This window comes from Schistocerca gregaria, chromosome 1, assembly GCF_023897955.1.
Source record: "Schistocerca gregaria isolate iqSchGreg1 chromosome 1, iqSchGreg1.2, whole genome shotgun sequence".
NCBI classification, from domain to species: Eukaryota; Metazoa; Arthropoda; class Insecta; order Orthoptera; family Acrididae; genus Schistocerca; species Schistocerca gregaria.
This window is the reverse complement of record NC_064920.1, coordinates 895416173-895435383: the sequence shown is the minus strand read 5'-3', so window position 1 is coordinate 895435383 and position 19211 is coordinate 895416173. Positions and strand designations below refer to the sequence as shown.

Genomic DNA, 19211 nt, shown 5'->3' with positions numbered 1-19211 from the left:
AAAATTGAGGTTTGTAAACACTTCACTGACTGCATATAAAATTGGAAGAATTCATTTTTGAGGCCAACAGTATAGGACAAGGCAGATCGCTACTTACCATAGAGTTGTTGTTGTCTTCAGTCCTGAGACTGGTTTGATGCAGCTCTCCATGCTACTCTATCCTGTGCAAGCTGCTTCATCTCCCAGTACCTACTGCAACCTACATCCTTCTGAATCTGCTTGGTGTACTCATCTCTCGGTCTCCCTCTACGATTTTTACCCTCCACGCTGCCCTCCAATGCTAAATTTGTGATCTCTTGATGCCTCAAAACATGTCCTACCAACCGATCCCTTCTTCTAGTCAAGTTGTGCCACAAACTTCTCTTCTCCCCAATCCTATTCAATACCTCCTCATTAGTTACGTGATCTATCCACCTTATCTTCAGTATTCTTCTGTAGCACCACATTTCGAAAGCTTCTATTCTCTTCTTGTCCAAACTAGTTATCGTCCATGTTTCACTTCCATACATGGCTACACTCCAAACAAATACTTTCAGAAAGGACTTCCTGATACATAAATCTATATTCGATGTTAACAAATTTCTCTTCTTCAGAAACGCTTTCCTTGCCATTGCCAGTCTACATTTTATATCCTCTCTACTTCGACCATCATCAGTTATTTTACTTCCTAAATAGCAAAACTCCTTTACTACTTTAAGTGCCTCATTTCCTAATCTAATTCCCTCAGCATCACCCGATTTAATTTGACTACATTCCATTATCCTCGTTTTGCTTTTGTTAATGTTCATCTTATATCCTCCTTTCAAGACACTGTCCATTCCGTTCAACTGCTCTTCCAAGTCCTTTGCCGTCTCCGACAGAATTACAATGTCATCGGCGAACCTCAAAGTTTTTACTTCGTCTCCATGAATTTTAATACCTACTCCAAATTTTTCTTTTGTTTCCTTTACTGCTTGCTCAATATACAGATTGAATAACATCGGGGAGAGGCTACAACCCTGTCTCACTCCTTTCCCAACCACTGCTTCCCTTTCATGCCCCTCGACTCTTATTACTGCCATCTGGTTTCTGTACAAATTATAAATAGCCTTTCGCTCCCTGTATTTTACCCCTGCCACCTTTAGAATTTGAAAAAGAGTATTCCAGTCAACATTGTCAAAAGCTTTCTCTAAGTCTACAAATGCTAGAAACGTAGGTTTGCCTTTTCTTAATCTTTCTTCTAAGATAAGTCGTAAGGTCAGTATTGCCTCACGTGTTCCAACATTTCTACGGAATCCAAACTGATCTTCCCCGAGGTCTGCATCTATCAGTTTTTCCATTCGTCTGTAAAGAATTCGCGTTAGTATTTTGCAGCCGTGGCTTATTAAACTGATAGTTCGGTAATTTTCACATCTGTCAGCACCTGCTTTCTTTGGGATTGGAATTATTATATTCTTCTTGAAGTCTGAGGGTATTTCGCCTGTCTCATACATCTTGCTCACCAGCTGGTAGAGTTTTGTCATTACTGGCTCTCCCAAGGCCGTCAGTAGTTCTAATGGAATGTTGTCTACTCCGGGGGCCTTGTTTCGACTCAGGTCTTTCAGTGCTCTGTCAAACTCTTCACGCAGTATCGTATCTCCCATTTCGTCTTCATCTACATCCTCTTCTATTTCCATAATATTGTCCTCAAGTACATCGCTCTTGTATAAACCTTCTATATACTCCTTCCACCTTTTTGCCTTCCCTTCTTTGCTTAGAACTGGGCTGCCATCTGAGCTCTTGATATTCATACACGTGGTTCTCTTCTCTCCAAAGGTCTCTTTAATTTTCCTGTAGGCAATATCTATCTTACCCCTAGTGAGATAAGCTTCTACATCCTTACATTTGTCCTCTAGCCATCCCTGTTTAGCCATTTTGCACTTCCTGTCGATCTCATTTTTGAGACGTTTGTATTCCTTTTTGCCTGCTTCATTTACTGCATTTTTATATTTTCTCCTTTCATCAATTAAATTCAATATTTCTTCTGTTACCCATGGATTTCTAGCAGCCCTCGTCTTTGTACCTACTTTATCCTCTGCTGCCTTCACTACTACATCCCTCAGAGCTACCCATTCTTCTTCTACTGTATTTCTTTCCCCTATTCCTGTCAATTGTTCCCTTATGCTCTCTCTGAAACTCTGTACAACCTCTGGTTCTTTCAGTTTATCCAGGTCCCATCTCCTTAATTTCCCACATTTTTGCAGTTTCTTCAGTTTTAATCTACAGGTCATAACCAATAGATTGTGGTCAGAGTCCACATCTGCCCCTGGAAATGTCTTACAACTTAAAACCTGGTTCCTAAATCTCTGTCTTACCATTATATAATCTATCTGATACCTTTTAGTATCTCCAGGGTTCTTCCACGTATACAACCTTCTTTCGTGATTCTTAAACCAAGTGTTAGCTATGATTAAGTTGTGCTCTGTGCAAAATTCTACTAGGCGGCTTCCTCTTTCATTTCTTAGCCCCAATCCATATTCACCTACTATGTTTCCTTCTCTCCCTTTTCCTACACTCGAATTCCAGTCACCCATTACTATTAAATTTTCGTCTCCCTTCACTATCTGAATAATTTCTTTTATTTCATCGTACATTTCTTCAATTTCTTCATCATCTGCAGAGCTAGTTGGCATATAAACTTGTACTACTGTAGTAGGTGTGGGCTTCGTATCTATCTTGGCCACAATAATGCGTTCACTATGCTGTTTGTAGTAGCTTACCCGCATTCCTATTTTCCTATTCATTATTAAACCTACTCCTGCATTACCCCTATTTGATTTTGTGTTTATAACCCTGTAGTCACCTGACCAGAAGTCTTGTTCCTCCTGCCACCGAACTTCACTAATTCCCACTATATCTAACTTTAACCTATCCATTTCCCTTTTTAAATTTTCTAACCTACCTGCCCGATTAAGGGATCTGACATTCCACGCTCCGATCCGTAGAACACCAGTTTTCTTTCTCCTGATAACGACATCCTCCTGAGTAGTCCCCGCCCGGAGATCCGAATGGGGGACTATTTTACCTCCGGAATATTTTACCCAAGAGGATGCCATCATCATTTAATCCTACAGTAAAGCTGCATGTCCTCGGGAAAAATTACGGCTGTAGTTTCCCCTTGCTTTCAGCCGTTCGCAGTACCAGCACAGCAAAGCCGTTTTGGTTAATGTTGCAAGGCCAGATCAGTCAATCATCCAGACTGTTGCCCCTGCAACTACTGAAAAGGCTGCTGCCCCTCTTCAGGAACCACACGTTTGTCTGGCCTCTCAACAGATACCCCTCCGTTGTGGTTGCACCTACGGTACGGCCATCTGTATCGCTGAGGCACGCAAGCCTCCCCACCAACGGCAAGGTCCATGGTTCATGGGGGGAGGACTTACCATAGAGAAGACACATTAAGTTGCAGATAGGCACAATTAAAAGACACTTACATAAAGCTTTTAACCACAGCCTTCATCAGTGAAAGAGAGCCTTACACACACCATTCATACACACAAGCAAGTACTCCGTATGGGCAAGAGATGCTGGAGTTGACACTCATGTGTGCATGAAGTGTGCTAGCTTGTGTGTGTGAATGGTCTGGGTTTCTTTCTTGCTGATGAAGGCTGTGGCTGAAAGCTTCATACAAGTCTCTTTTAATTGTACCTGTCTGCAACTTTAAGTGTCTTCTTTATGGTAAGTAGCAATCTGTCGTTTCCTACATTGTTGATATTCCTACCTGGAATTCCCATTGTTTCATTTTTGAGTCCTTTATTTTTCATTACATAACTAACTACATTAGTTAACTAACTAAGTGAGCAACGATGGAAAGTTCCTATGCATCCTTACCAAAAGACTTATTGCTGGTCTTTGATTGAAATATTATGATTAAACAATTAGTTGACTGTCAAGAAAAGTACTTAAAACAAACTCCAGCAGATGAAGATCAAAAATTATTAAGTAACACAACTTTTCTTGTCTTTAGCTGTAGTCATTAGATAAAAGTCTTTATGTTTAACAGTGAACTTAATTTGACCTCTATGGCCATATTCAAGTGACTTATGTCCGTCTGGAGGATCACCTGCAAATTTCCATCAGCTACTTGTGTTATACTGTAAAAAGTGTAGTTTTTTGTCTTGTAATTGCAGACAAATAAAGGAAGGGTGGTACCACCTAATTTCGTGCAAACTGTGGACTCCAGTTTGAGGCATTTATTTTAAAACATGGTAGAAAATTTTTTATTTCCGCCAAAGTGCTTAGAAGTGTATACAGTACATTTTTAAATCTTATTAGTTGAATGATAATTCATGTGTCATGTTTTCTAGTTGTTGCATGTTTTAATTTTTTTTCTTTTTGAAATTTTAAGAGCAACTGAGTAGTTAAATGTATATTTTGTTTCACTTTTAGATGGAGTGAATGAAGTGAAAGCACTTATGCAGCTGACAGTTCGTCTTGTTACTGAAGAAATGCTATTTAACTCGATAACAGTGCGTCTAAATGATATGACTGAAGAGGCTTTCCTTTCACCTCTGCTCACATTTTTCATTGAAGGATTAGCAGCTATCATCCCATGTCCAAAGGAAAATATTTTTGTGTTTAGCATACAGGTAAGAAATTATTTAGTGACATTTTTATTACTGACATTGATGGGCTTCATAAATAAGAATATTGATAAAATAAGGGAAACATGTTGTTGTGCAGTTACCCAGTACAAGTCTTAGTCTTTATCACTACTTTGCTGACTTTCTGTTAGGCAATGACACTGTTTAATTTTTAGATTATGAAGATAGGTTGAGTGTCTCTGCAATGCTAGGTTATTAAGATGGAATTTTTCTGCTCCTTTTGTGGACTGTATCAAAGTTACAAACTTATACTGGAGTCTTGGACACTACAGTACATGAGCATTCCAGAAGTCTGATCCGTATTAAGGCATTCAGAAAAGTAATCCAGTGAGTAATGTACTACAGTGTTACTACGCATCCTTGTGTTTGCATCGAGTTGATAGAGTCTTTAACTGACGCGTGGATATCGGGTAAAAATCGGGACTTGGGATGTTTTGAGTTCTATTACTATGCATTAATTGCCCCTTGTCATTTGTGAGCTGCATGTGGTATTAAACAGTATTTCGCTACATAAGTGGTTCATGTAATGTTAATACAACAGCTGATTCCTCAAACTGGGGGGCTATTAAGCACGGGGTCCCACAGGGTTCGGTCTTAGGCCCTTTACTGTTCTTGATATACATTAATGACTTACCATTCCATATTGATGAAGATGCAAAGTTAGTTCTTTTTGCTGATGATACAAGTATAGTAATAACATCCAAAAACCAAGAACTAAGTGATGTAATTGTAAATGATGTTTTTCACAAAATTATTAAGTGATTCTCGGCAAACGGACACTCTTTAAATTTTGATAAAACACAGTATATACAGTTCCGTACAGTAAATGGCACAACTCCAGTAATAAATATAGACTTTGAACAGAAGTCTGTAGCTAAGGTAGAATTTTCAAAATTTTTAGGTGTCCATTGATGAGAGGTTAAACTGGAAGCAACACATTGATGGTCTGCTGAAACGTCTGAGTTCGGCTACGTATGCTATTAGGGTTATTGCAAATTTTGGTGATAAGAATCTCAGTAAATTAGCTTACTATGCCTACTTTCATTCACTGCTTTCGTATGGTATCATATTCTGGGGTAATTCATCGTTGAGTAGAAAAGTATTCATTGCTCAAAAACGTGTTATCAGAATAATTGCTGGAGCCCACCCACGGTCATCTTGCAGACATCTATTTAAGGATCTAGGGATCCTCACAGTAACCTCACAGTATATATATTCACTTATGAAATTTGTTGTTAATAATCCAGCCCAGTTCAAAAGTAATAGCAGTGTGCATAGCTATAACACCAGGAGAAAGAATGATCTTCGCTATGCAGGGTTAAATCTGACTTTGGCACAGAAGGGGGTAAATTATGCTTGGTGAGTCTTGGAATCTTTGTTTTTAATATATTTTTCCCATGTGGTAGTTTCTTTCTATTTTATATATACAAGCGGGAAAGCGCTGGTAGATAGGCACAAAAAATAAAACACACACACAGAATTTCGAGCTTTCGCAACCGGTGGCTGCTTCGTCAGGAAAGAGGGAAGGAAAAGGAAAGATGAAAGGATGTGGGTTTTAAGGGAGAGGGTAAGGAGTCATTCCAATCCCGGGAGCGGAAAGACTTACCTTAGGAGACTCTTTGACTCTTTGCCTTTATATATGTCTGCTTGTGTCTGTGTATGTATGGATGGATATGTGTGTGTGTGTGTTCGCGAGTATATACCTATCCTTTTTTCCCCCTAAGGTAAGTCTTTCCGCTCCCGGGATTGGAATGACTCCTTACCCTCTCCCTTAAAACCCACATCCTTTCATCTTTCCTTTTCCTTCCCTCTTTCCTGACGAAGCAGCCACCGGTTGCGAAAGCTCGAAATTCTGTGTGTGTGTTTGTGTGTTTTATTCATTGTGCCTGTCTACCGGTGCTTTCCCGCTTGGTAAGTCTTGGAATCTTTGTTTTTAAATATATTTTTCCCATGTGGAATGTTTCTTCCTATTCTATTTACATCATTAATTTGAACCCAACAATTACGTTTGTTATTGTCTCTGTTGTATTTCGAAATTTTTCCTATCATCTTACTTTCTCTTTTTGTTTGTACAAGTAGTTTCACTATGTATTCATCTTCCCTTTTTCTGTAATCTACCATACACTTTATCCTGCTTAATTATACTCAATAATGCGTAATTTACTTCCAAACCATAACTTAAAAACTTCTAACGCTTTCAACATTACCGCTGCTATAAAATCCACTGTTCCAAGTTTACAAACATTTTGTGTAAACTCGTGAATACTATTTCACAGCTTCAGTTCCTTCCACCCATTAAACAACCATCTCAGCTATTTCCAACAACTTTCGTTTTATTTCCATTCCCGTTTTTCCCAAATAACCGATAACTTTTTAGCAGCTCCCACAGGTTTAAACGTTATTATTTCTTCGTCAGACAGTTGTTAGCCTCATTTTCATAATCTGCCAGTACATAACCAGCCCTTTGCATACATTTACACACAGTTTTTTCGAAATTTTCCTGAATTTCCCCACCCTTTAACATGTTTTAGAGACAACACAACTACCTAACCTTTGCACCCATTGTTGTTCACCAACCTAAGTTCAGCACAGGATCAACATAGCTCATCTCAAACCAACACTTTTTCAACTTTTTTCACACCTTTATCTCTCCCTATATATATATATATATATATATATATATATATATATATATATATATATATATATATTAAAAACAAAGATTCCAAGACTTACCAAGCGGGAAAGCGCCGGCAGACAGGCACATGAACAAAACACACAAACACACACACAGAATTACGAGCTTTCGCAACTGGCAGTTGCTTCGTCAGGAAGGAAGGAAGGAGAGGGAAAAATGAAAGGATGTCGGTTTTAAGGGAGAGGGTAAGGAGTCATTCCAAACCCGGGAGTGGAAAGACTTCCCTTAGGGGAAAAAAAGGACAGGTGTACACTCGCACACACACACACACACACACACACACACACACACACACACACATCCATCCGCACATACAAGTATGTGCACATACAAGTATGTGCGGATGGATATGTGTGTGTGTGTGTGTGTGTGTGTGTGTGTGTGTGTGTGTGCGAGTGTACACCTGTCCTTTTTTTCCCCTAAGGGAAGTCTTTCCGCTCCCGGGATTGGAATGACTCCTTACCCTCTCCCTTAAAACCCACATCCTTTCATTTTTCCCTCTCCTTCCTTCCTTCCTGACGAAGCAACTGCCAGTTGCGAAAGCTCGTAATTCTGTGTGTGTGTTTGTGTGTTTTGTTCATGTGCCTGTCTGCCGGCGCTGTCCCGCTTGGTAAGTCTTGGAATCTTTGTTTTTAATATATTTTTCCCATGTGGAAGTTTCTTTCTGTTTTATATATATATATATATATATATATATATATATATATATATATAAAATGAAAGAAACTTCGACAGAAAAATGTCTGCTTGTGTGTGTGTGTGTGTGTGTGTGTGTGTGTGTGTGTGTGTGTGTGGGCGCGCGCGCGTGTGTACACCTGTCCTTTTTTCTCCCAAGGTAAATCTTTCCGCTCCCGGTATTGGAATGACTCCTTACCCTCTCCCTTAAAACCCACATCCTTTCGTCTTTCCCTCTCCTTCCCTCTTTCCTGAAGAACCAACCGTCAGTTGCGAAAGCTAGAAATTTTGTGTGTTTGTTTGTGTGTTTTATTTATTGTGCCTGTCTACCGGTGCTTTTCCACATGGTAAGTCTTACTCACCGGCTGTTCATAGCATCCTCCTACAGGCCAACCGCAAATTGGAACAGCATGCCACCCTCCACCTCAAAAAACTATCCAATCTCCTGGTTTCCCACCTCCGGAAAGGCAACTCACTCACCCTCCACAACCTTTCCAACAAACCTCAACCTCCTCTCATTGCACACAGACCCAGTCTCTCCCATCTACTCAATCTCCCACTTCCAGCTCCACTCCCCCAAACACCTCAAAATTCTAGTCAACACAATCTGGAACCACAACACCCCAGTTCAGTAGTTAACCTTTCCTCCAAACCTCTCTCCCAATCCGAAACCTCTGTCCTATCCAAAGGCCTCACCTTCAGCCCCACTCCCAGGTTCAACCAAACTGCCCTTGTCAAAGATTTACTGTCCTACACTCGTAGTCTCCGCTGGAAATATCACTTTGCCACGAAGAAAAATAATCGTGATCCCACTCCTAATGATCCAACTCCCCAAGACACTATCCAAATTGAACCCTACCTGGAACAGTTCCGTCCTCCGTCACAGTGGGACCCACCTCCTCTTCCTCAAAATCACCCTCTCCAAACCTTCCAGGAATTTCTCACTTCCAGCCTTGCCCCTCAATCTTTCTTGAAAAATCTTAATCCTACTCCCAACATCACCACAGCTGAAGCGCAGGCTATCCGTGATCTGAAAGCTGACCGATCCATCATCATTCTTCCGGCTGACAAGGGTTCCACGACCGTGGTACTTGATCGTCGGGAGTATGTGGGTGAGGGACTGCGTCAGCTTTCAGACAACTCTGCATACAAAGTTTGCCAAGGTAATCCCATTCCTGATGTCCAGGCGGAGCTTCAAGGAATTCTCAGAACCTTAGGCCCCCTACAAAACCTTTCACCTGACTACATCAAACTCCTGACCCCACCAACACCTCGCACTCCTACCTTCTACCTACTTCCTAAAATTCACAAACCCAAACATCCCAGCCGCCCCATTGTAGCTGGTTACCAAGCCCCCACAGAACGTATCGCTTCTTACGTAGATCAACACCTTCAACCCATTACATGCAGTCTTCCATCCTTCATCAAAGACACCAACCACTTTCTCGAATGCCTGGAATCCTTACCCAGTCTGTTACCCCCGGAAACCATCCTTGTAACCATTGATGCCACTTCCTTATACACAAATATTCCGCACGTCGAGAGTTTCGCTGCGATGGAGCACTTCCTTTCACGCCAATCACCTGCCACCCTACCTAAAACCTCTTTCCTCGTCACCTTAGCCAGCTTCATCCTGACCCACAACTTCTTCACTTTTGAAGGCCAGACATACCAACAATTAAAGGGAACAGCCATGGCTACCAGGATGGCCCCCTCGTCCGCCAACCTATTCATGGGTCACTTAGAGGAAGCCTTCTTGGTTACCCAGGCCTGCCAACCCAATGTTTGGTACAGATTTATTGACGACACCTTCATGATCTGGACTCACAGTGATTAACAACTCCTGAATTTCCTCACCAACCTCAACTCCTTTGGTTCCATCAGATTCACCTGGTCCTACTCCAAATCGAATGCCACTTTCCTTGACATTGACCTCCATCTGTCCAATGGCCAGCTTCACACGTTCGTCCACATCAAACCTACCAACAAGCAACAGTACCTCCATTATGACAGCTGCCACCCATTCCACGTCAAACGGTCCCTTCCCTACAGCCTAGGTCTTCGTGGCAAACGAATCTGCTCCAGTCCGGGATCCCTGAACCATTACACCAACAACCTGAAAACAGCTTTCACATCCCGCAACTACCCCCCTGACCTGGTACGGAGGCAAATACCCAGAGCCACTTCCTCATCCCCTCAAACCCAGAACCTCTCACAGAAGAACCACAAAAAGTGCCCCACTTGTGACAGGATACATTCCGGGACTGGATCAGACTCTGAATGTGGCTCTCCAGCAGGGATACGACTTCCTAAAAACCTGCCCTGAAATGAGATCCATCCTTCATGAAATCCTCCCCACTCCACCAGGAGTGTCTTTCCTTCATCCACCTAACCTTCGTAACCTCTTAGTTCATCCCTATGAATTCCCCAAACCACCTTCCCTACCCTCTGGCTCGTACCCTTGTAACCGCCCCCGGTGTAAAACCTGTCCCATGCACCCTCCCACCACCACCTACTCCAGTCCTGTGACCTGGAAGGTGTACACAATCAAAGGAAGAGCCACGTGTGAAAGTGCCCACGTGATTTGCCAACTGACCTGCCTACACTGTGACGCTTTCTATGTGGGAATGACCAGCAACAAACTGTCCATTCGCATGAATGGACACATGCAAACAGTGTTTGTTGGTAATGAGGATCACCCTGTGGCTAAACATGCCTTGGTGCACGGCCAGCACATCTTGGCACAGTGTTACACTGTCCGGGTTATCTAGATACTTCCCACTAACACCAACCTATCCGAACTCCGGAGATGGGAACTTGCCCTTCAATATATCCTCTCTTCTCGTTATCCACCAGGCATCAATCTCCGCTAATTTCAAGTTGCCACCGCTGGTACTTCACCTGTCTTTCAACAACATCTTTGCCTCTGTACTTCTGCCTCGACTGACATCCCTGCCCAAACTCTTTGCCTTTACAAATGTCTGCTTGTGTCTGTGTATGTGCGGATGTGTGTGTGTGTGTGTGTGTGTGTGTGTGTGTGTGTGTGTGTGTGTGTGTGTGTGCGCGCGCGCGTGTGTGTGCGTGCGCGCTTGTGCGAGTGTATACCTGTCCTTTTTTCCCCATAAGGTAAGTCTTTCCGCTCCCAGGATTGGAATGACTCCTTACTCTCTCCCTTAAAACCCACATCCTTTCGTCTTTCCCTCTCCTTCCCTCTTTCCTGACGAAGCGGCCGTAGGTTGCGAAAGCTTGAATTTTGTGTTTGTGTGTCTATCGACCTTCCAATATATAGTCTTTCTCTTTGATTGAGGAGATGTTTTTCATCATGTAATACTTTATTTTTGTATCAGTTGTTATTGATGAATCTGTCATCTTTAAACTAATTTCTAAATTCAGTAAACACTCTTTTTCTAACATTGTTAATCATGCTGCGTGTTTGCCTAACACAGGACTGGATATTCAGTGCATTTCACGAGTTTCTGGACAGACACTTGTATTTTCTTTTCTCTTAACTGAAAGTACACATGAAAGATGCAATATCCAACTCTTGTATGGAGACTCAGTCTGTTGTGATCAAAAGACTGAAGAGAATCTGTAAAGAAGGATTGTTTAAGACCATGAAGGAATTAAAACATATGTCAAGCGCTGTATTATGAAACATAACGTATTTTGAGCTAATAAGGAATGCTTGCACACCATTGTTTTTTAATTTCTTAATGATGTGTTCAGGACCTTAAGGATCGGACATTGTGTGTGTGTGTGTGTGTGTGTGTGTGTGTGTGTGTGTATTTTAGAACTTCATATGCAGGGTTGAGAAACTGTTTTCATTAACTCTAAGGATATATTTAGTCTTGAGACTATTATCTGTTTAACTCTTATACTGACTCTTCATTTGCATTATAAAGCTGTACTCAGTAGATAAGTATTCTATGTCAAATGGTATGTTAATGTGGTTTTTTCTGTTCTCCATCCCTTAAATCTGATCAGAGGTTTACCATACAAAATGTAAAAGCAATCATTTGGCTTTCATAAACAAAGACTGATATGTTTTCACTTTAGGATGATACTGATGTTGATGCAAAAATCTTGAATGTGAGCTTCTCTGCTCGGCGACCGGATTTGAATGGAGATGAGTTTTATTCACCACAGTTTCTGCAGGAACAAGTTTATCTTAAACGGACTATTTTGGCCAGGCTATCAACAGTTCAGGTGAGTAATAAGATAAGGAAAAATAGAAATGATAGTGTGTTCTGGTAATATAGCAACATGTTCATTTTTCATAAAAACTTGGTAGTTCATTAAGATACCTATTGTTATTCGAAATATCTTGCAGCCTTTATGTAGTTGATAAATGACATTATTTGTATGTATAGACAAGGCAGCGATACACAGAAAGGAATATCTTTGATTACAAAATATATCGCTGGTACTATTATACAGCACAGTCTGCCTCATTCATACCAATATGAGAACATGCTGGAAACCTGAAATTGATAGCAGTGCGAGTTTTGGAGAAAATGTAAGTGTATATCAAAAGGATAGGAAAATGGGAAATGGAGGTGGTGGTTTTGTCGCAGTAAATAAGAAACTCAAATGCACAGAGGTAGAAATTGAAGCTGTATGTGAGATTCTTTGGGCAAGACTCCGTATCAGAGGTGGACATAAAACAATAATTGGATCCTTCTATTGCCCACCAGACTCAGCCACTGATGTAACCAAAAACTTTAGAGAAAACCTCAGTTCACTTGTACATAAGCTCCCCAGTCATATTTTAATCATCAAACAATGGAAAATCCAGGATGGAATGTAACAATATTATGAAGAGGAAAATTGCTACTCACTGTATAGTGGAGATGCTGAGTCGCAGATAGGCACAACAAAAAGCGACCGTTGAGGCCTTCGTCAATAACAGGTGACAGACACAAGGACGGATGGATGGACACACACACACACACACACACACGCACACACACGCACAACTGCCATCTCAGGCAATTGAGACCACACTGTGAGCAGCAGCATCAGTGCATGATGGGAGTGGCGACTGGGTTGTGATAAAGAGAAGGCTGGAGCAGGGAGGGGGAGGGATAGTATGGTGGGGGTGACAGACAGTGAAGTGCTGCAGGTTAGACGGAGGGCAGGGGAGAGATGGGGAGGGGAAGTAGTGGAAAAGGAGAGAAATAAAAAGACTGAGTGTGATGGTGGAGTGAAGACTGTGTAATGCTGGAATGGGAACAGGGAAGAAGCTGGATGGGTGAGTACAGTGACTAATGAAGGTTGAGGCCAGGAGGTTTATGGGAAAGTCGGATGTATTGCAGGGAAAGGTCCCACCTGTGCATTTCAGAGAACCTGGTGTTGATGGGAAGGATCCATATGGCACAGGCCGTGAAGCAGTCATTGAAATGAATGATGTGTTGGGCAGCCTGCTCAAGAGCAGCATGGTCCTCTTGTTTCCTGGCCACAGTTTGTTGGTGGCCATTCATGCGGACAGACAGATTTTTGGTTGTCATGCCTGCATAGAATGCCGCACAGTGATTGCAGTTTAGCTTGTAGATTACATGACTGGTTTCACAGGTAGCCCTGCCTTTGATGGGATAGGTGATGTTAGTAACAGTACTGGAGTAGGTGGTGGTGGTGGGAGGATGTATGGGACCTGTCTTGCATCTGTGTCTAATACAGGGGTATGAGCCATGAGGTAAGGGATTGGGAGCAGGGGTTGTGTAAGGGTGGACGTGTATATTGTGTAGGTTCAGTAGACAGTGGAGTACCACTGTGGGAGGGGTGAGAAGGATAGTGAGTAGGACATTTCTCATTTCAGGCCACGATGAAAGGTAATCATAACCCTGGCAGAGAATGTAATTCAGTTGCTCCAGTCCTGGGTGTTACTAAATTAAGAGGTGAATACTCCTCTGTGACCAGACAGTGGGACTTTGGGAGGTGGTGGGAGACTTGAAGGATTAAGCACGGGAGATTTGTTTTTGTGCAAGGTTGGGAGGATAATTAGGATTAGTGAAGGCTTGAGTGAGACCCTCAGTATATTTCGAGAGGGATTGCTCGTCACTGCAGATGCGACGACCATGGGTAGCTACACTGTGTGGAAGAGGCTTCATGGTATGGAACAGGTGGCAGCTGTCGAAGTGGAGATATTGCTGATGGTTAATAGGCTTGATATGGACATAGGTAATGATGTAGCCGTCTTTGAGGTGAAGGGTAACATCTTGGAAGGTGGCTTGATGGGTTGAGCAGGACCAGGTGAAGCAAATGGGGGAGAAATTGCTGAGGTCCGGGAGGAATGCGGTTAGGGTGTCCTCACCTTTGATCCATGTAGCAAAGATGTCATCATTGAATCTGAACAATGTGAGGGGTTTAAGATTCTAAGTTTATAGTAAAGATTCGTCTAGATGGCCCATCAATAGGTGGGCATAGGATGGTGCGATGCGGGTACCCATAGCCGTAATCCTGCTTTGTTTGTAGGTAATGCCTTCAAACAAGAAGTAATTGTGGACATGGTGACCAGGAAGGAGGTTATTGGTCTGGGATCCATCGGGTGTTAGGAAACGTAGTGTTCAATATTGGTAAGGCCATGGGCATTAGGAATGTTAATGTACAGGGAGGTGGCATCAATAATGATGAGCAGCACACTGTGTGGTAAAGGGACAGGAACTATGGAGAGTTAGTGAAGGAAATGGTTGGTATCTTTTGTATAAGTAGGTAGATTCAGGTTATAGGTTGAAGGTGTTAGTCCTTGAGAGCAGAGATTCTCTCAGTTGGGTCACAGTAACCGGCTACAATGGGGTGTCCTGGGTGGATAGGTTTATGGACTTTAGAAAGTAGTGGTTATTGAACATATGCAGTGAAGGGCAGCACAGATGATCACAGCAGTTACTTCTGTAAAATATCTGGGAGTATGCGTGCAGAACGATTTGAAGTGGAATGATCATATAAAATTAATTGTTGGTAAGGCGGGTACCAGGTTGAGATTCATTGGGAGAGTCCTTAGAAAATGTAGTCCATCAACAAAGGAGGTGGCTTACAAAACACTCGTTTGACCTATACTTGAGTATTGCTCATCAGTGTGGGATCCATACCAGATCGGGTTGACAGAGGAGATAGAGAAGATCCAAAGAAGAGCGGCATGTTTCGTCACAGGGTTATTTGGTAATCGTGATAGCGTTATGGAGATGTTTAACAAACTCAAGTGGCAGACTCTGCAAGAGAGGCGCTCTGCATCGCGGTGTAGCTTGCTTGCCAGGTTTCGAGAGGGTGCGTTTCTGGATGAGGTATCGAATATATTGCTTCCCCCTACTTATACCTCCCGTGGAGATCACAAATGTAAAATTAGAGAGATTAGAGCGCGCACGGAGGCTTTCAGACAGTAGTTCTTCCCGCAAACCATACGCGACTGGGAGGTAATGACAGTGGCACGTAAAGTACCCTCTGCCACACACCGTTGGGTGGCTTGCGGAGTATAAATGTAGATGTAGATGTAGGTTTGTTTAATCTGAGGGAGAGTGTCACAGAGATACTGAAGGAAGTGAACTGGAAGGTTCTTGAAGATAGATGCAAACTATTCCAAGAAAGTGTATTAACTAAGTTTCAAGAACCAGCTTTATATGAATACATTGCAACCCTCTACATATCACTCACATATGGGTTGTAGGATAAGATTAGAGTAATTACTGCATGCACAGAGGCATTCTAACATGATTCTTGCTGTGCTCCATATGTAACTAGAACAGGAAAAACCCCTAATAACTGCTATAATGGGATGTGTCCTCTGTCATGCACCTCACTGTGGTTTGAAAACAATAAATGTAGATGGAGAAATAGAAACAATGCTTTCACTTTTCAGTATTGATGATAGTGTGGTGTATTCTTATAGTGGAGTCAGCAGCTCTTGGTTTGTACACGCAATTGTGATTATTTCAAGAAAGCCTTTTGCATATTGTTAATGTTGAGAATGTAATATGGCTGGTTCACTGATAATATGATTATCTTGTTGTTATAGAATTATGTAGTTGGGTATAGTACTCATTAGGTCATAAGTAATTGTAAGCTACAGCTGGAATGTCCGTGTTTTATTGATTTGATGTAAGAAGTTGTGTTCATGTAAGAAGTTGCGTTCAATGAAGCTAGTTATTAATCCAATTTAGGATATATAAATGTAGGTTGGTTCACATTGTATAAACAGACCATTACATTTCATGCATTTTCCTTTTTTAGCCTGTAGTTGGTGCAAGAAATGCACGTATGATGTAATGGAGTAATCTTGCCCTTTTGTCATAGGTCTTACCCTTTGATGACAATCTATGTGTTCGCGAGCCATGCCTGAACTATGAAGAATGTCTGACAGTACTTAAATTTGGCAATGCATCAGGATTCATTAGCAGTGATACTGTTTTATTTCGTCCAATATACCCAGTCACAACATTTGCGTGCCGCTGTCCTGTGGGGTTTACAGGTGAGTAGATTCTTGTGAAAGTTTTTCTTTTTCTTCTCGTCCTCCTCCTCCTCCTCCTTTTTTTCCAAGCTTGAGAGTGCACTGTAGAGTAGAAAATTTATTACTTTGCATAAATAATTTTAGCCTGTGACAAAAAATTGGCAGAATTTTGAAGATAATTGTTATTAATTGCTACTATTTTTTTGCTGGTAGTGTTGTTTTAAATTTGCTGTGTGCTAGTTATGAATTAACTATTGTTAAACAAGAACTAACAACAGTGCTGTCTACTCCCCATGTTTGCTTAGTTGTTGATTTGCTAAACATGATATGCAGCACCTTTTTCCTTGTTCTAGTAGCATGCCAAATGAGGACAGAAGAATTCATGCTTTATTATGAGGCCTATAAAATTCAGATATCTGAGTTTAAATATGAACTGTGTTTAGATTTGTTTTTTGTGGAAAGGGAAGAGGACAGAAACAATGTGACAAAATAGTAAATACAATGCCTGAAAAAAAGTGAAGCACCCAGAAGAGGAGGAAGAAATAAAATAGAGCTTCACAGGTTGAAAGGTTGTGTGGTGGTATTGCAATAATTGTAAAATTGAGATCAGTGTTCAAAGAACTTTGCAATATGAACCCAAATATCACTGTGACAGTGCACCCTCTCTGGCTTCAATGGATACACTGATTTTGTGGGAAAGGGTTCATAAAACTAGTGTGTCCTATCCTGAGGCAAGTTGAACTAATCTTTGATATCATGGGTAATGACACTGGAATGGTGTTGATGCCCGAGATGGTCTCTCACATATTTTACTGGGAATGGATATGAGGGTCTGACTGACTACTGGAGTACACCACTTGGATAGTTCATAAAGACATGTATTGTGTAAGGAAGGATGAGCACACTCATGTTGAAAATAGACACTGTGATACTGTCGCAGGCGAGGTAACACGTGAGGACACAGTTCTGTGATTTGCAGTTGTGCTGTCATAGTTCCTTACATACCAGCCTTGATCTAAAGTTGTCGTGATAACTCCGCACTCCATGACAACAATGTTAATGCTGCTGCGTCTCTCCAAAACATTGTAAGAATGGAGCCTATCCACAGCTCACCGCCATACTCACCACAGTTCATCACTGCATACAATGCAATGTCACTCAGTAGCAATCAGTGTTTTCTGTCATTGCACCACTCCATACACAGCAGTTTGTGTTGAGGGACATTATTTCCTTAGTTTGGCTGCTGCTAGTCTCTGACCAATGGTGCGGTGACACAGAATATTACAGGGAGTCTATTACTTGTTATCATATGACAGCAACTATATGAAGGGTTTACATTGTGGGTCAGATCTAGCTGAACAGAACCTTGACGATGAGTATACTTGACTTCATGTTCCTGTGTGGTCCAACATCAAGGCCACTGTCACATTCAAACAACTGACAAATCTGGAGATTGCACGATTTGACCAGGCAGCCAAATGGAGACACAGAATGAGTCCCCTGAAAACTCTGAAGTTCTGATAACACTGTCTCACATGAATATGTGACATCACCATATAGTTCGCAGTGGTCACTGAACATCTGACACTGTTCATGCCACTTATATACTCTACCAGGCCTGGTAACAACAATACACATGAACAACACTAATGCAGTCAGGTGGCCATTCTATCTGCATTGCAACTCAAATCTTTTACATCCGCACCAATGGTGTGTACATGTTCCAAGTTACATTGATGTTTTTCTTGACACTTCATTTTTTTTATCAAGGATTGTAAAAGATATTAGAGGAAAATTTACAACATAAGACAAATAATTCCAAATTCAATGTAGAAAGTCAGACTACTTTTGACAGCTATGTCTCTCAGACAGATCAGTTGAACTTGATGATAGGATTCAGATCAAAAGGTCTCAGACTGTACAATAAACTACTGTTGATTAGATTGTCTTCTGTAATAGGCTTGTAAGTACAGCCAAAACAGGCTAGTGACCTGTTATATGCATTTTTCACAGGCTTGTTCGTGTTGAGTGACTTTATACAACACCCCAAAATAAATTGCAAGTGAACTGCTGCATATAAAGGGTAATAATAAGTGTTATTTGGACAATAAATGGTCAAGTTAATCAGTGATGACAGTGAATTGAGTATGTAGTATTGGGGAATAGTTCACAATATCATATTACTTTCATAACATAATATCGATAGGAAAAAAGTTCATTCACCAAGTGGCAGCAGGAGAAAATATGTAGAAGATCTGGAAATGTGCAAGCTTTCTATGGCAGTGGCCTCTTTTTCTGGCAGAAGGTTTGAAGTTAAAGGAAGAGGGTTGAAGACAAATAAATGCGAAGTTCAGGAAATGGGAAGAAGTATGGAAAAATTGCCCAGAATCCTGACTCATGAGAAACTGTTGGATGGGATGAGAAAGGGAGAAAGTCTTTCCTTCATTCCTCGTCCTTAAACACTTCTTCCAGAAAAAGGGGCTACTAACTCCAAAAGTTTGCACATTTCCATATTATGCATTTTCTGCTGCTTTCACTTGACACACACACACACATATATATCTATTAAAAACAAAGATTCCAAGACTTACCAAGCGGGAAAGTGCTGGTAGATAGGCACAATGAATAACACACACACAGAATTTCGAGCTTTCGCAACCGGTGGCTGCTTCGTCAAGAAAGAGGGAAGGAAAAGGAAAAATGAAAGGATGTGGGTTTTAAGGGAGAGGGTAAGGAGTCATTCCAATCCCGGGAGCGGAAAGACTTACCTTAGGGGGAGAGG

General features: G+C 41.5%; 1 protein-coding gene across 2 annotated transcripts in view; it reads left to right on the top strand.

Moving 5' to 3' along the window:
• LOC126274083 (protocadherin-like wing polarity protein stan) overlaps positions 1-19211 on the top strand; it is a 358480-nt gene that overhangs the window by 90282 nt on the left and 248987 nt on the right. For both annotated transcript variants that reach the window (XM_049977080.1, XM_049977081.1), the window contains exons 11-13: positions 4405-4604; positions 12049-12198; positions 16276-16450. In XM_049977080.1, coding sequence (XP_049833037.1) covers positions 4405-4604; positions 12049-12198; positions 16276-16450 — 525 coding nt within the window. The remainder of the gene's footprint in view (positions 1-4404; positions 4605-12048; positions 12199-16275; positions 16451-19211) is intronic.